This window comes from Mastigoproctus giganteus, chromosome 7 (genome assembly GCF_048544385.1).
Source record: "Mastigoproctus giganteus isolate SK-2022 chromosome 7, ASM4854438v1, whole genome shotgun sequence".
NCBI lineage: Eukaryota > Metazoa > Arthropoda > Arachnida > Uropygi > Thelyphonidae > Mastigoproctus > Mastigoproctus giganteus.
The window spans coordinates 127,372,153-127,390,417 of NC_143581.1; the positions used below are offsets into that span (position 1 = coordinate 127,372,153).

General features: G+C 36.8%; 1 protein-coding gene across 1 annotated transcript in view; it reads right to left on the reverse strand.

Annotated features, from left to right (window-relative positions):
- Window positions 1-18,265, reverse strand: part of retm (real-time) — a 310,490-nt gene that overhangs the window by 258,761 nt on the left and 33,464 nt on the right. The window contains exons 4-5 of the mRNA XM_090377088.1: window positions 16,311-16,439; window positions 11,199-11,409 (exon numbers count right to left, since the gene is read on the reverse strand). Of these exons, the coding sequence (XP_090233214.1) occupies window positions 11,199-11,409; window positions 16,311-16,439 (340 nt within the window). The remainder of the gene's footprint in view (window positions 1-11,198; window positions 11,410-16,310; window positions 16,440-18,265) is intronic.

The window sequence follows — 18,265 nt, forward strand, 5'->3', positions numbered from 1 at the left end:
ATGCATTGCTCTCTGTGTGATTGGGATGTAACCAAGTGGTCAAGAGCAAGAGTTCAGTACTCTTGCTCCTGACCACTTTGAGTGTACAATGGTTCAAGCCCATGGCTGCTAAGTATGATTGACAATGGTATTCATGATTTATTGTAAACTCCTCTGGTGGTCATGCCAGAGTATAAACAAGAATTTGCTTCATTTAATGAATACTTACTGTTCCCTACAGAATTCAAGTGATTCATTTGTAACACCTCTCTATACATTAAAAAAGTTTTCCTCTTAGTGATATTTATTCGATCCAATTGGAGAAGAGAGCGAGGCAATTACATCACTATAAATGCAATTAATTATTGACAAATGTGAACAAAACGTTCACCGACCTTGTGCATGTGCTTCGCTGTCTAACATTTGATGGTCCGTTGTAACGTTTTTTGTATATTAATGAATATTGTATATTTGTACAAATAGTTTAGTAATTTGTAAATATTTTAAATATTTGTGTACTTTAGTTAGTTAAATAAATTCCGTAGTTTGTAGTATAGTTAAATGTTTTAGTCCTACTCTTTCAGATTCAACAATATTCCTCGTGCATTATGGGAACCCAAAGCAAAAGGCCTTTTCCTAAGTGACCTATGTGAACGTAGGTAAATAATTACATAGTGATATTTATTCAACCTTGAAAATGCTGTGCACTACAAATGCACAGGTAAATAATTACATAGGTCATTTCCTGATTAGATGTCGATCACAGTGACAGTGTTTTTTTGTCTGGAGGCACTGGGGGTCTCCCCCAACTCCAGGTTTTTACTCTGTGTAGAATACAATACTCTGCATAAGGCCAGGGGGTGTGTGCTAGTGTGTGTGTGTGTGTTTTGTGAAGTATTATATTTGTGGTGTGGTGTGGTGTGGTGTGTGTTGTTCCTCTGGCCACTTAGCCTGGGGTGTTGTGGAGAGACACTAACAACCCCAGTTTCCATCACCGCCATGGGGAGGCAGGCCAGGACAGATTAGGAGAGAAGACAGTTCTGGCAGGGTAAACCTTGCAGTAGCCTAGGCAACAAGGAGAGCACAAAGGGGAAAAAAAAAAATTTATTGGAAAGGAGATAATGGGGAGATAGGAAGTGGGTGGGATAAAAGGGGTAGAGAACAGAGGGGGCAGTGTTGAGGCACTCGCCTAATTTAAAAGGGGAGACCCCTGGTACAGGACGCCCATTCCAGAGGGTGGCAGTTGAAACTGGGTAGTGGGGTAAGCCACCTATCAAAAGGGGATAGGGGCCACACAGGGCGGTGGAAAGAGACTCAACCACCCCAGATGGTAGAATAAAAGAACATAGGGAAAGAGATTCCTATGGTGGAGTGTGCTTTTTGCAGTTCTGGAGATTACCTAATAGCCAGAGTCAGCATCCCACATCATGCTAGCTAGGAAAAGCTACAGCATGGCATCAGTTTGATTAACCATGAGGCCCCTGAGGGCCTGCATAGCCATCAGTCTATCCAGTGAAGAGGCTAAGATAGAATATGCAATTAATAATAACTTTCATTCACTTAACATTCACACAATTTTACTTTTTATAGTTTTTTTCTTACACTTTCTATTTTCTTTTATATATCAGATTAGATATCAATCAGTGTGTTTCAACAGGTGTGCCTTTTACGTAGAAAAGATTTGACTTACTCCATCATACCTCTACATATTACGTAGAAAAGCATACACAAGGGTTGGCAAGTAAAGAAAGCAGGGGGCAGAGCCCCCTAGTATACATTAAAATAATATCACAAATTTACCATGCAAACTGATTCAAAGCTTTCTTCCACCTACTGTTAAAAGTTGGTAAACTTAATTGCAAACTGTTATAAGTTGACATTTATAATGTCACTTACCGCAAATGATAATCATGCCCATTATAAATAAGAAATAATATTAACTGAAACAAAGAATTTAAAGTGTTTTAAAAAAATAAAATAAAACAGAGGTGCATACTCTTTAAGTTCCCTTACATAGAAAGTTATAAAAAGAAGAGTATAAATACAGTTCGAGGTCTCTTACTTTTACAGTCTTCAAGCTATGGAGTGTTCACTCACATACATAGCTGCTAACTTTTGACTTTCACATAGTTGAGGATTGCACACTGCGTTAGAAATTAAATTTTAATGACCACGCACAAATTTTATATTAAAATGTACACATGGGATTTGTATGACAATTTGATTATAGTTTGGTACTACAGTACATTTACTAACATTAGCTTGCCTAAGATTTTTCTATCTGTGCATTTGGATATTTTAGTAAACAACTAATTTTCAATGCTTCTTAGATACTGTTATAAACTATGCCCTCTTTAGAAATGCTGAGTCAGAGTTCTGTTGTTATTAGTGGCCCTGTTGTCAGGAGCATTTTCAAAGATTCACTTCTGAAGGAGCATTTTCAAAGATCTAAACTCATTTTTGTTTTTCTAAAATTAATGAATATTCTCTCATACTTATCATTGCTATGAAGAACTGTAAAAATGCCAATCAAAACTTGAGATAACTGGTTATATTATATTTTTCACTTGTGCACCTGTCAGCTACCCCAACATAGGATCACTGTATTCTGCCTTCTTTCATAACAGCATCTATTAGATTCCTACACAAACTGACAAAACCGATCCTGCAAAACATGTATTGCTTCATCTATTTCTTTATCCTTAACACCACCAAGAAGTACTGGAAACTTGTCCTGAAAAATTTCAAATATAAAAATGTGCAATATCAATTGATGAATGCACTTCAAAGAATATTTTTCAATGGGAACTTGTATGCACCACATTCTCACAATCAGTTTAGTGATGAGGTACACGAAGTACTTCCTCACTAACAAAAGAACAGAATACTCCTCTCTCATTTTAGACTTATCACAATCTCTGCAGTAGAAAAGCCTATGTTTTGTTTGTTTGTCATTTGGTTTTTAGGAGCATTAGCAACTAAGGCCATATTGCTCTGGGATATGCGGTGGTCATTCCCTGACCTTTCCCCATCCTCCATATTTGGTGGTGACGGGCTCAAACACCGGTCTAATCAAGAAGCGTGTGCTATGCCCTGTTGCGCCTACCCACCTGGCTACAGAGGAGCCAGAGAAGAAAAGCCTATGAAGTCAGAATCATCCTTGTGATTCATCTAGTTTGTTAATCCACTTTCAAATCTTCCAAAGCTGTTAGTAAAATAAATTTGCACATAGTTTGTCCTCTTTAACATATCTAGGATTAATGACCTCAGGCATGGATAATAAAAGTTAAAAGAAACAAGCAAATTGTTTTCAAGCCATCAGAAATGAACATGAACAGACTTTCTTCGTGAGTGGGGATAATAAGCCTTGAGTTCTCATCTTGCTTGGCCTATTTAGGACTGCTTTCACATGTGATTCAAAAGTTCTTTTTCTTGGGGAGAAATTTTAATAGGAAAGGAGTTTATTAATTTGTCTTCTTTCAAAACTTCTTGGATTTTGATATGTCAGTGGTACTCACCAGTAATTGCTTGAAATTTTTTTTTTTTTCAAGTGTTCATCATATGGCTTTTCTAACCACTTCAAATCTCTCTTTAATCCTTTACAGGCATAGTGGTGATTAATATCCACCAAAACAACTTAAATTTGAAAATAAAAACATCTATTAAAGTGATGTGAATTTTAGTATTCCTTCATTAATGGTTTGACTTTCTATCTATATCATTAATTCTTTAGTTAGCATTAGTAGAGGCATACGATGCAAGAAAGCAAGCTTATGCAGCATCAGCCGAAAAAAAAAAAAAAAAAACCCTCACATTTCACCCCTCCATTCGTTCCAAATGCCTGTCCAGCTCAGCCTTAAATTTATTTAGGCTATGAACTTCCACAACAAAAGATGGAAGTTTGTTCCACCAATCAACTACCTGCTGGCTACATGCAAATTTCCGCCATCTCTTCTACAACTGTCTTTCCTCAATTTGAACATATGCCCACTCAAGTTCTTAATCTGAGCAAAAGGAAGAATTCCACTAGCATTCAGCTTGCTCATCCCATTCAAGGCCTTATACACCTCAATCAGATCACCTCGCAGGTGCCTACTCTCCGGGCACTGCAATTTGCAGAACTTAAGCCTTTCTTAGTAAGAGCACCCCTTTGTTCCCTTCACCAATCTTGTTGCCCTTCTTTATACTCATTCTAGCAACTCTACATCCTTCCTAAAATGAGGCCTCCAGACCTGTACACAGTATTCTAGGTGTGTTTGCCTTGTATAACTGGATAATCACCTTCCTATCCCTGCTAGCAAAATTCCTATGTGTCATTGAAAAGACTTCATGACCTGCCCTGGCAGCCCGTCTGCACCGCAAGCTTCATTTGACTGCACACTTACCCCTAGGTCTTTTTCACTTTCCACTTCCCTGAGTGCAGTACCACACAGTATGTTTCTAGTTATACAAGTCTCACTATAAAAACAATATAAGGAATTTAAATTTTGTTAGGCTTCACATGATGCAAATTCTTAAATATAATTATCAAGTTCTCTAAAGCAAGGATTTAAAATTAGCAGTGTCTGTAGCATCCATTCAGCAGCAACCTTCACAGCAGAATGCACTGGACCCACAGGAGCTGGTTACTCAGTGACTCTATTGTCAGGGACATAGGAAATATATTGTGCAAAAAGGATAGGTGGAATAGGATTGGTTGGTTGGTTGTTGGGTTTTATTGGCACATTAGCAACTAAGGCTATAATGCGCCAAAACCAGGTGATATATAAAAATTTTAACTTTCACTGACCTAATTACTTAGGTCACCATGTCAAGATATAAAATAACAAAGGTATAAAATGTAGAAAAGATAAATCAATAAAGAAATAACAATAACATGTCAATTTTAAATACAAGTAAAAACCTTTATTGATTTAAAATAGCTAAAAACAGCAGACACATTGTCATCGTCAGATAAAATCTGACTGAGTGTATACGGCTCATTCAGATGATTAAAAGCGGTAAAACGTATATTGCTAAAAACTGGACAGTCAATTAAAATGTGTCTGATTGATAAAATTGTGTCAAAGGACACACACATAGGAGGATCATCAGCCCTCAGCAAACACAATGTGTCAAATGACTATGTCCCATGCGGGTCCTAGCAAGAACAACTTCTTCCTTACGATTCCTGTGCAGACTAGACTGCCACGGTTCAATTACAGGCTTTATCTGATATAATTTGTTCGTAGTCTTTCTATTCCATGAATCCTGCCATTGGGAGTGTATCTTCTGGTGTATTATTTGCCTGTAGTCTGTACAGGAGACTGACAGGCAGCGATTATTACTGGGAATTACTGATTTGGCTGCGGTGTCAGCCAAATCATTTCCCCTAATCCCAATGTGGCTGGGAATCCAGCAGACATATTCACGTTCATGGAGAAAGCGAATCTTCTGCTGAATGCAAGATAGAACTGGATGAGAATTATATCTCACAGTTATTAAAGCCTGTAACACGCTGAGAGAATCGGAATATAAAATGAACCATTGGTATTGGCATTTACTAATGTGATCCAAGGCTATCTCTATAGCATGCAGCTCTGCAGTAAATATGCTGCATTCAGAGGGAATCTGCTCCGACGTAGTGGTGTCTGTAAAGACAGCAGCAGATCCCACATGATTCCGACTTCAAGCCATCTTTGTAAACTGGCGCGAAGTCAGAATGTTCAGCTCAGTGTGCTGAATAAAGCTGCAGGTAGACAGATGATGGAGTGTCTGACTCTCCCCAATTTCTAAGGGACAAGTCACATGCTGGAACATGAGCATGCCAGGATGGAAGGGGTTGCCTTGGTGTTTTGGCACCCTTGTCTACCTTGATCTTAAGTTCTTTGAGTAGCTCTTGGAGACGAATACCAAAAGGACGATTGGCAGTCTTACGGGTGTTGTACATATTTTCCCATCGTTGCTCAAAAACGAATGGCCATGTAGGATGGTCTGGCAGGAATTTCAGTTTTAAAGCATACTTTAGAGACAACTGCTTACGTTGAAGCAATAATGGTGGTTTGTTTGCTTTGCCATATAAGCCCTGGACAGGAGATGTTCGATATGCTCTAATAGTGATACAGAGAGCCTGAGGATGGACAGGATCCAGCCATCGAAGTACACTGTCTCTGGCTGAATTGTATACCAGGGACCCGTAATCTAGTCTGGATCATACAAATGCATGGTAGATGCGTAGTAGGGTGCACTGATCCGCACCCGGTGGAATAGGACCAAGGTATGTCTGCCAGGGGCAAAAGTTTGACATTGTAGAGCAGATATCATTTTTTAAGAGCAAAAAGGGTGATATTGTTGTACACGTTGACACTAATGTCATTAGTGTACACGTTAACACTAATGACATTAAGAGTAGGAGAGCTGCAGACTTACTTAACAAGTACAAGTCAATGTAGCAAAAAAGTTAGGGTTAAATTTGAAAGTGTCTGCAATTCTGCACAGACACGATAGCAGGGAGAATATGAGAGCCTTATCAATCAATTCAGCCCGGGAGAGACTGTGAAAGGCTCATGGGATAGAATTTTTCTCAGCGTGGTCTGTGCTTGTTAACAGAAGAGACTATTTCTACAGGGATGGGATACACTTAAATAAAAAGAGTGCAAGAATATTTGCTGATGCTATCGAGGCAGAGTTAGGTGGGTTGGGAACTTGCTTACTTGGGTGGATTCACAGACTAATAGATTAACAGTAGCTACAAGCAGAGGTGAAAGTAATTCTTGTAGTGCTCTATTGGAATGAGCAGCAGCCTATAAAGCGAAGTACTGGGGATTTCAAGGACTGCTGGGAGGCATCATGGAACAAGTAAATACATGGGTTGCGTTAGGATAACTAAGAATAAGAACAGGTACACGTACACCAATGCTAGGAGTATAGTAAATACATTTGATGAATTTGAGGTGCTGGTGAAGACATCAAAGACTGATGTTGTTGGGATATCAGAGACATGGTGTCACACAGAGATAAGGAATGCAGAATTGGAATTTGGGGAGTACAATGTGTACAGGAAGGATAGACAGGATAGAAGGGGAGGAAGGGGGGGGATGCTGTTAGTTAAGGAACACAAAATATAAGGAAATGCATCAAGTTAACTTGAGCACTGGGAAAACCAAATTGACAGTAGGAGTGTGTTATAGGCCTAATGACTCTAATGAGTACAACGAACAATTGTACAGAGAAATAGAATGGGCCAGTAAACCAGAATGTCATGTAATGGGGGATTTTAACAACACAGATATAGACGGGAATTTGTGGGTTGGTCACTCACACACTAGCAAGACTTGTAGATTTATTGGATGACTGTTTTCTACAGCAGCATGTTCGAGAGGCAACCAGAGGGAGTAATACTCTTGATCTGATTATGAGCAGTGATTCTTCATGCATGCATTAAGAACATGCATATAAAGGCACCAACTAGGCAGCAGTGATCACAGTGTACTGATGTGGGATTTATTTAAAGATGTAACTACCATCAGGGTTAAAGGAAAGGGTTTTTGCTTTCATAAAGTAGTCTCAGAGAGTTTTTAAATTCTATCCAGTGGTATAAACTGATGATGTTGCCAACAGCAAATTCTAAATGAGAAGCATTCAAAGAATTAGTCATGGAAGCTACTAGCCTTTTCATGCCAACTAAGAAATACTGTTCAAAGTTTAGGCCTAAATGCATGTCTGATCACTAATGAAATTTGTGGCATATAAGAAAAATATACAGAATGCATATAAATTATCAGGCAACACAGAAGTCTATCACAGATATAAGCTAGTCTGGAACAAGTCACAAAGGAAATTAGGCAAGCAAAGACAGATTACAAGAAATCTTTGGAAAAGGATGGAAACAAAAACAGCAAAGATCTCTTTACTTACGTACACTCTAGAAGGAAGGATTGAATCAGCTTGGTCCACTTGATATCAATGGTTCGACTGTTGATGATCCTTTTCAGGTAACTGACAAACTGAATGAGTATTTTGCATTTACATTCACATATTTGGAATTCTGTAGGGAAGTGGATGTCAGAAGCTTATCAAACTTCAACAGAGAGCTAAATGATTTGTAAAAACTGAGAGCAAAGTGGAGGAGAAATTGTTGAAGTTAAACATAAGAAAGGCACCTGGGGTGGATGGGTTCCATTCCAGTTATATTAAAAGAGGCAGCAAAGGGAGTAAGCAAACACAGCCATAATTACAAATGTACAAATGAATTCCCCAAATTCACAAAGGGGATCAAAGGGAGGGAGAGGAGTAATTGAAAACCTGTTAGATTGACTTTTGTTCAGGGAAAATAATGGAGTCACTGGTTAAAAAAGCACTGTAGGATCAGCTAGACAAGACTGCAGTAATAATTCAGACACAAGCATGGGTTTGTTAATGAAAAATCTTGTCTAACAAATTTGATTGTAATACTATGATGTGGTCAACAAAGGAACTGGATGCAAAAAATAATTTTGTTATCATATACTTGGATTTTAGGAAAGCTTTTGATACTGTTGCACATGGAGGACATGTGCAACAGTACAAATTGAAGCAGAATGGCATTAAGGCAAGTTGCTGCAATGGATAAAAGGATGGTTGAGTGGGAGAAGACAGAGAGTGGTAATAAATGGACACTGATCTTCATGGACTAATGTTATTAGACGAGTCCCCCAGGGTTGGGTGTTGGGCACGTTGTTTTCTTTATTTATCAATGACATTGATGAAGGTATATCAGGCTTAATGTCCAAGTTTCCAGACAATACGAAGGTTGCTAATGACAATAAGGACAGTACGCTACTGCAACAGGATCTAGAAATGTTGAGCAGATGGGCTGAGAGGTGGCAACTGAAGTTTAACATTGACAAATGCAAAGTTCTACATATGGGAAGCAGTAACCCCAGAGTAACATACCCACTATGTGGTGTTACACTCAGGGTAGTGGAGAATGATAAAGACCTGAGGTAATTGTGCAGTCAGATGTGAAGTTTTCTGAGCAGTGCAGACCAGCTGCAAGAGTAGTTCGTGGGATCTTATCAGTAATATATAGGAATTGTGCTAGCAGGGAAAAAGAGGTGATTATCCCCTTGTATAAAGCAATGGTCAGGCCACACCTTGAGTACTGCATACAGTTCTGGAGGCCTCGTTTTAGGAAGGATGTAGAGCTCCTGGAGGGGAGCTCTACATCCCCTCCCCATTGGTGAGGGGAGAAAAAGCTCAAGTTCTGCAAATTTCAGTATCTGGAGACTAGGCACCTGCGAGGTGATCTGATTGAGGTGTATAAGGCCTTGAATGATTTGAGCAAGCTCAATGCTGATGGGATTCATCCTCTCGCTCAGATTATGCAACTGAGGAGCAGAAATTTAAATTGACTAAAGACAATTGTAGTACAGGTGTGCAAAAATTTGCATTTAGCCAGCAAGTGGTTGATTGCTGGAATAACCTTCAGTCTATCATTGTGGAAGTTGATAGCTTAAATAAATTCAAGGAAGAACTTGAATTTATTTAAGGATTTGGAGTGAATGAATGGGTGAAATGGGAAGTTCTTTTTTTTTTTTTTTTCTGATACTGTATAAGATTTCTTTCTTGCATCATATGCCTCTACTAATGCTAATGTGTAAAACTAAAGGCTTTTCCAAGATCCAAGTATATAATATCAAAATTATTTTTTGTATCCAGTTCCCTTGTCACTGCATCATTATACCCGATCAGATTGGTTCACACAAGATCGCCCCTTAACAAATCCATGCTGTGACTGCCGTATAACTGCATTCTTGTCTAGATGGTCTTGCTTTACTTCTTTAATCAGTAACTCCATTATTTTCTCTGGAACAGCAGTTAATTTAACAAATCTGTAATTACTAACGTATCTTTGTGATCTCTCTTTGTGAATTGGGGATACATTCCCACATTTCTGGTCCATACGGAATTCCCCTTAATCTAAAGGTGCTCTCATAGTTATGGCTAAGGGTTTGCTTACTTCCTCTGTTGCCTCCCTTAATATAATTGAAAAGATCCCATCCAACCCTGATGCTTTTTTATATTTAACTTCAACTTCTCCTCCACTTTCCTCTCACTTATTAAAAAATCATTTAGCTCCCTGTTAGAATTTTATAAACCCCTGGCATCCCCTTCCTTAAAGAATTCCTCATGTATGAATGCAGATGCAAAATACCTAAATCATCAAAACTTAAACCATCAACATCAAGTGGACCAATGCAATACAACCCTTTCCTTCTGCTGTTAATATAAAAGCCTTTTCTTTGCGTGTCTTACTAGAGACTTCTCATAATCAGCCTTAGCTTGCCTAACCTCCTTTGTCACTTGATTGCAGACTAATTTATATCTGCTATAGTCTTCTGTACCACCTGACATTTTATATGCTTCTTTACCACCTGATAATATATAAGCATTTATATATCATTTTTCTTCTCTGCCAAAATTTTCATTAGATCATCTGACATCCATTTAGATTTAGGCTTTGAATCATATTTCTTAGTTATTATAAAAAGCCTAGTAGCTTCTTCAATTAGTTCTCTAATTGCTTCCTATTTAGAATCATGTCAGTAGAAGCAGTGCAAGAATCACTTTCACCTCTGCCTGTGACTCTAGGTAATAAAATAAAATAAATTTTCTTTTTATACTCCGGGACGACCAAACGGTCAGAGGAGTTCACAAGATAGACAGATTACAAGAAACAGCACCGTATTCAGCAGTCACGGGCTTGAACCCCAGTTACTCAAGGCACGTGTACTTATTTTTTTTTTTTTTTTTTTTTTTTGATTTGGTAGTTGTTGGCGCATCGGCTTCTGTGGCCATATTGCACCTCCCAAGGTTTTTGCAGTACTTTGATCCAAGCCCGAGGCGGGAATCGAACCCGCGACCTTTGGGTTGCCGGGCAGGTACTTTACCCACTCGGCTAGCCCGGTCGGCACGTGTACTTATGCACCCGCGCGCCTGACCACTAGGCTACAATGGCCTCTCATCTATTAGTCTGTATATCTAAGTGGTCAGGAAAGCTAGCAGTTTCCCAACCACTGCCTCAATAGCATCAGTAAATATTCTTGCACCTCTTCGATTAATTATATAACACAATCTCTCATGTTAATAAGCACAGAGTACACTGAGAAAAATTCTAACCCAAAGCAAAATTTTAAAAAAAATTTATGAATATACTAAAATTATGTACCAAAAAACTAAGCCAAAATTTAAAAACTAACCAGGGGAGTGAAGAGAATCCTGATTACTTGACAATGGAATATTACTGAAACACTGCGGTACATTTCTTGATGATGGACCTGGTTGTGATATACTATTATCAGTGACATGTACTCTTATCTTAGGCAGAACATGCTGTTCTTGGAAAGGAGGTATATAAGTGACCCCTTCACTGAGCAGCTCATTAATGTAGTAGTCTATAATTTCCTTTCCCTGTAAAATAAAACTAGGTACATTTTAAAACCATTAATGTACAAAGAATGCATAAATAGTATTAAACCTGAGAATCATTTAAAACCTTGTCAAGCAAATTATTTTTCAATGAAAACTATTTCACAAAGGCACCAAAATATATAAACTCAGCAATTTTTCATACCTACCACCCCTTACCATAGATCAGGGTGGCCAACAAGTCGATCGCAGCTTTAATTTCGGTTGATCAAGGTGGATTTTAAATATATATAAAAAATGGATTAGTCAAAATCTAAATTTATTATTATTATGCCCCCCACAGCATATGCTTATTACAAATCCGTTGAACCACATGACTACTCTTGCCGCCACACAGCAGCTAGGTTTTTTGTCTAGTGAAAATTCACGCAGTTATGCTGTGGAGAGCATAGTGTATGTGTTTATTTCTTATTTAGCTTACTTAATATTAATAACTGGGCAGTACTTACACATTAATTTAATCATCTTTGATTTAAAATTAATACTACGAAAAAGAGTAAAACGTATTTTCATCAAGAGTGGGAACTAGAATACTTTTTTGTAATGGTGAAACAAAAATGTTGTTGTTCGAGTTGCAATGCTTCCGTGGCTATACCCAAAAGAGGAAATTTAGAATGGCACTTCAATGCAACTCCACAGTAAATACCCCTCGGATTTTCCGCCTAATAGTGACCTTAGAAAAAATAAATTAGAACTTAAACCCAGATTATTCGCACAACAAAATATCTCATGGCACCTAACTGAAAATCTAAAGCAGTAACTGTAGCATCATTTAAAGTGAGTCATCTTCTTGCAAAAAATTTCAAACCATTTTCTGATGATCAATTCATCAAAGATGCATTTTTAGAAATAACAGATTCTCTTTTTGAAAATTTTAAGAACAAAAGTGAAATTAAAAGTGCTCTTCAAGATCTGCAATTATCTCGAAATACTGTGATGCGACATTTCCAAAAAATTGGTAAAAATGTGAGCGAGCAAATTGCATGCTCATATTGCTAATTGTGTGTCCTTTTTTGACAACTGGATAAATCTACAGACGTCAGTGACACAACTCAATTGCTCATTTTTATTCTTATGGTTTTCGATGATTCTGCCACTAGAGAAGAACTGTTGGTATGGTTTTGTTAAAAGAAAGAACTAGAGGTCTTGATATATTTAACACATTCAAAAATTTTAATGAAAAAATTAAATTACCACTATTTAAGCTCGTATCAGTAATAACAGATGGAGCTAAAGCAATGATGGGGTATCTTAACGGATTCATCGCATCGTACCAAAAGGATGATGAATTCCCAGATTTTTTGAGTTACCACTCAACCAACAAGTGTTAGCCAGCAAAAGATTAAATACTAAAAGTGTTATGGACATCGCTTTCAAAATCGTGAATTCCATCAGAGGACAATCTCTTCAAAGTAGACTTGTCAAAATGCAACTCAATGAAAAAGAACCAGATCTGTTATTACACACAGATGTGAGGTGGCTGAGTCGGAGTAAGTTTCTACAGAGATTTCGAAATTTACTGAATGAAATTAAAAAATTTGTTGATCAAAGTGGGGATGATTATCAGCAGTTACAAGATACGGAGTGGTTGTGTGATCTGGCTTTTTTGGCAGATTTTACCAGTAAATTAAGTGATCTGAATTTGGAATTACAAGGAAAAAATAAAAATGTGGGTGACACATGATTAATAGTATTTCTGCATATAAATATCAATTTTTGGCAATGGCTAAGAATCTCAAAGAAAAAAAATTTGACCATTTTGCAAATATGCAAGATTATTTGCAAAAATATCCTGTTTTTGAATTTAATAGTGAGAACTATGTTTCTGAAATTGAGAAAGTTGTGGATGATTTTGAAACCAGATTCAGTGATTTAAAAACAATTGAAGATATTGCTTCATATATTTCTTATCCATTTAATGTCAAGTTAATGTCCATTTAACGTAAATTGCAGAAAAAAACCGCTGAGATTTTTCACATGGAGAAAATATTACTTGAAAATGAAATTATTACATTTCGAAACGATATTTTTCTAAAAGCCAGATCATCAGCAAAAGACTAAGAAATATGTTTGCCGAGAAAAGTACCCAAATGTAAAAAAATGCAGTAAACTTTTAAATTCCTGTTTTGGTTCCACATATCTATGTGAATCGGCTTTTTCGTATTTGAAACAAACAAAGACGAAGAATTGCTGTGCTCTTACGGACTTGCATACAGAAGATTCTTTATGGTTAGCCTTATCAGAGTATATCCCCGATTTTGAAAGCTTGGCAGATGACACGAAGCCACAAACATCACATAAATTAAAAATTTAAATACGTGTGAATTTAAAATAAGAATTCTGAATTGTATTTAATTTTAAAATTTATAAACAACATTTTTCAACCATGTGCAATGAAATTCTTAAGATGGTAGATCGCATCACATTTTGAATGAAAAAAGTAGGTCGCATCACAAATTAAGTTGGATACCCCTGCCATAGATTATGCATATGATGCTTTACGGGCATGGTAATGCGGAATACTAATAAGAAGAAATGCAAAACAGTTAAGTGTGTACAAGATTTATTATTATTAGCTATATGGTGCAAGGCAGCTTGAGGCTTATACTGCACCAGCCAAAAAAATTTCCGAGTTACCCTGCAACAGTGAGAGAGAGTCGAAATAGAAGGGAATCACCAAGAAAGAGAAGAATGATGATATCCAGCTGAGGGACCCTGGGTGTGCCAAGCCCATATTCACCAGATGTGAGCCCCTGGGGTCAATTTTTTATGAAAATCTATTGTTTGACTCCACCCAAGAGTCCTCAGAACAGGAATAATGAACAGTAGCAACAATTGCACAGCAGAAAAATATAGATAATAATAATTATAAAGAACTTGCAATAAACGTAAAAATAACAGCAGCAGCCAATATGCAGGTAGCAATCCTTTCAGTGTTTGAATTGTGCTGAAGTCAGATTCATTTTGTTCTCTGTATTGCCTTAATGGAAGTAAAAGAAGTAGAGGGATGCTATACTGTACTATCCTTGGAGACTTTCTTCTGTAGAGCTTTTTTGGTGATTTCCAAGACAGATTTCCCTCCACCTGATTTCAAGTTCTTTTTCTGTGATCAGCAAAATGAATGGTTATACAAAAAGCAGACTATAAGAATGAAACAAAATTTTACTATGTAGAATAAACTGAAAGTTTATTCTACATAGTAAATATACAGATTTGCAGACCACACCAAACAGGGCAACATAACCAACATAACCCTGACCTGAACCCTAGTAGTGGGTAACAGTTGTTGACTTTTCTCTAATCAACCAGAGGAAAGTCAAACCAGCCAATAAGTTCTTAACATTCACTGTTGTTACCTCTTGATGTTAAGATTCAACACAATGCTGTGATCATTGAAAATATCTAATATCTGCTATCAAACTATCATGTAACTGTAAATAATCATGAATATAAATTTTCATGTATTATGGATGAAGACACAGAGGGGTATGAAATATATAGTTTTAATAAAAATTAAAACTCATTTATAATCTGAGCTCTGATAGTTTGAGCAAACACAGTCTAGTACCAAGTTCATCTCCTGTGGATGAGGATATATCAAAACTCTATACTGAATCTGGACCCTTCCATCAACCTCAGGTTGGGCCTTCGCTCTTGTCTCTAAATGATATAGCTCATGACACCAATTGCAATGGACTATTCTTTGTGAAAAAGGCATGAGGGACACAAATCATGGGTCTTCTTGCATACAGACTCTCTCAAATATGGGATATTGTTCAGAGAGAGATGTTCTGCCCCAAGTCAATTGCAAACTCATAAGTAGTTGCTGTGCTGTAATCTTTTTAAGTCACCTGCAGTTAGGACCAGATATCAGTGATTTGCTGGTGTTATGATCCCTTATCAAATAATTACAGAAATTTCTTAAGGTACTGAATTGATTTGACTCAAATTTAATAGCAATGCTTAATTTAGCGGTATTCACCTGAGTGTGATCTGGAATTGATGCTTGGGATAGGGAATTAAATAAATTGAGGTTGGGGTAATGAATTGAAAATCGGAATTAAAATAAGCTCAAGGAAGTAGAAGTGCACAACTTCGTCCTTGGTTGTCATTAATGAAATAGTTGATAAATTAATTAAGAGAGGAATTTAAATTCCTCCCTTAATTAATTTATCAACTATTTCATTAATGACAACCAAAGACGAAGTTGTGCACTTCTACTTCCTTGAGCTTATTTTAATTCCGATTTTCAATTCATTACCCCAACCTCAATTTATTTAATTCCCTATCCCAAGCATCAATTCCAGATCACACTCAGGTGAGTACCGCTAAATTAAGCATTGCTATTAAATTTGAGTTGTCTATTCATTAACCCTTTCAGGAATGAGTTCAAGGACATGCCTTGGGAGACTCACTCCACAGTATACATTATGAACCGATTTTTTTTGTTCAATTCAAAAGTTGTCCATGATTTCCACCTTAAATTTAAAAGTAGTCTGTAACCAAAAAAAGGTTGGGAAACACTGTTATAGATAATTCATGCATAAGTGTCCATATTACCTGAAATGAATGTGAAACAAATACATATGTGTAAGCAAACAACAGACTATGTTTGAAAATTTATGTACATTTGTACTTATGTGGAGATCTATGCAAATAATCCAGTTCCATATGAAAAATGTATACATATGCGATATTCGAGAAAGTGCAGTAACACTGCTCCACTTGAAGGCAACCACAGATGCACATCAGAATAATATACTTATTTACACAGAGTAGGTGTAAACATAACTATGCAGGCCTTGTTCTTTTTTTATATCATATGCTTTTGTCTACCAGTGTGTAGAGTCTTAATTTCTAATTTTTTTTAACATATGACTTACCTTTTTTATATTCTGTGAATACTGTTTCATTGCCAGTTTTTCAACTGCATTTTCAAATCCAAAGAAAGATTTTACATCCAAACTTGCTGATTGTTCAAAACATGTCCAGTCTTGATTTTCAGGATGGACCTAATAATGGTTTAAAATCAGTGCTCTGGTTTAGATACATTATATATCTAGAACAGCATTTCCCAAACTGGGGTCCATAGATCAGTTCCAGAGGGTCTGCAAAACAGACCCTCTGGAACCGGTCAAATTATTTGTTCTATGTATAGCAAATTAAAAAAAATTTGCTTTATATTGATAAATAAAGTTATTATTATATATTTGTGTAAAAATAAGAATTAAGTTGAGTTGTTTCAAACATAAAACTTTGAATTTTCTCTTTAGAAAACCAAGTGTTCATACACACACAGAATATGCATATACAGTAAACCCCCGCTATTCGCAGTATCTGTATTCGCGGTTGCTGATTTAATATAAAATGAAATCTAAAAAAAATGTGAATTTTAAAGCACCGTGAACATTTTCCGCCATAAAAAAACATGGACGTGGCTAAAATTATCTTTCCTGGTCAAAACAGCGCTCAGTGGGTGGGGGGAGAGAGGGGGGGAGAGGGGTGACAAAATCGAGAGCGTGGATGTTTCTCGCTAATACTTGTTTAGTATGTGCTATGCGCTTGTCATGGAAGGTTTCGTCGTTTGCTTTTAATTTATATTCTTATAAATTGAATAAATTTATCAATTTATAAATTGATATTCTTACAAAAGTGATAAATCTACCGTTTCGCAGTGTAAAACAGACTTTTTCGAGTGTGTTAACGGAAGAAAGTGACTTTATTGTGGACAAGTTCTTTCTAACCCGTACAAAAATATGGCTACGAATAACAAGAGAAATGTGAAAAGATCAAAGAAGGTGATGACATTAGCGAATAAAATTGAGTTATTAGACAAAATTTCTAATGGTGAGGGTGTTTCCTCAGTGGCAAAACATTATAAAATCAATGAGTCAACGGTACAATCAGTCAAAAAATCGGAAGAAAAAAATCCACCGTAGTATCCGTGAAAACGCTCTAATTGCTTCAGAAATTTGCTCTGTAACTCGTGATGTTAAATTAGAAAAAAATGGAAAAGGCTTTAAATCTGTGGATAGAAGACCGAACTCAAAATAAAATTCCGTTAAGTTCACTCATCATTCGTGAAAAGGCAAAACTCCTTTATCAACACTTTAGCGAAACTGGTGATAGCACTGGCAGGATAATTTTTTTTTGCTAGCAAAGGTGCTGGTTTAAAAGATTTGTTTGAAATTTCTAATAAATATTACATTTAATATTAAATTGTTTCTTATTTTCATTTCGATGCCTTATGCTTGCATTTCTAATGGTCATATTATGAAAGTACATATAATACATACATATATAGACAAAATTTTAGACTAGTTTTTCTTATATATTTCATACTTTGGAACGGAACCCCTTTATTACTATGGGAGCCATAACTCAGTATTCGTGTTTTCGGTATTCTCAGGAACGTAACCCCCGCGAATAGCGGGGGTTTACTATATATATAAAGTATCTCAAAAATACACAGCATAACTTCAGGAATGAGTTCCTCATATGGAGACAATAAAAATATTTTATATCAACAGAGTTCCGGAAATGCCTGGTTTCCGAGTTTTGAAGGTCTATGACACTTAACTGTTCACATAACCTTATAGTAATTGTTCAAAATGTCCACCTTCTGCCTGAATACAGGCCTCACATCGACATCTCATGGACTCGCAAAGACGATGCCAAATTCCATATTGCCATATTGTCTCACAACCTACCACAATTCGATTGTGGAGAGTTTCTACATCAGTTACTGGAGTTGAATACACCAATGCCTTTAAATGGCCCACAAGAAGAAATCTAGTGGGTTTAAATCAGTAGAGCGTGGAGGCCAGGCAGTTGGTCC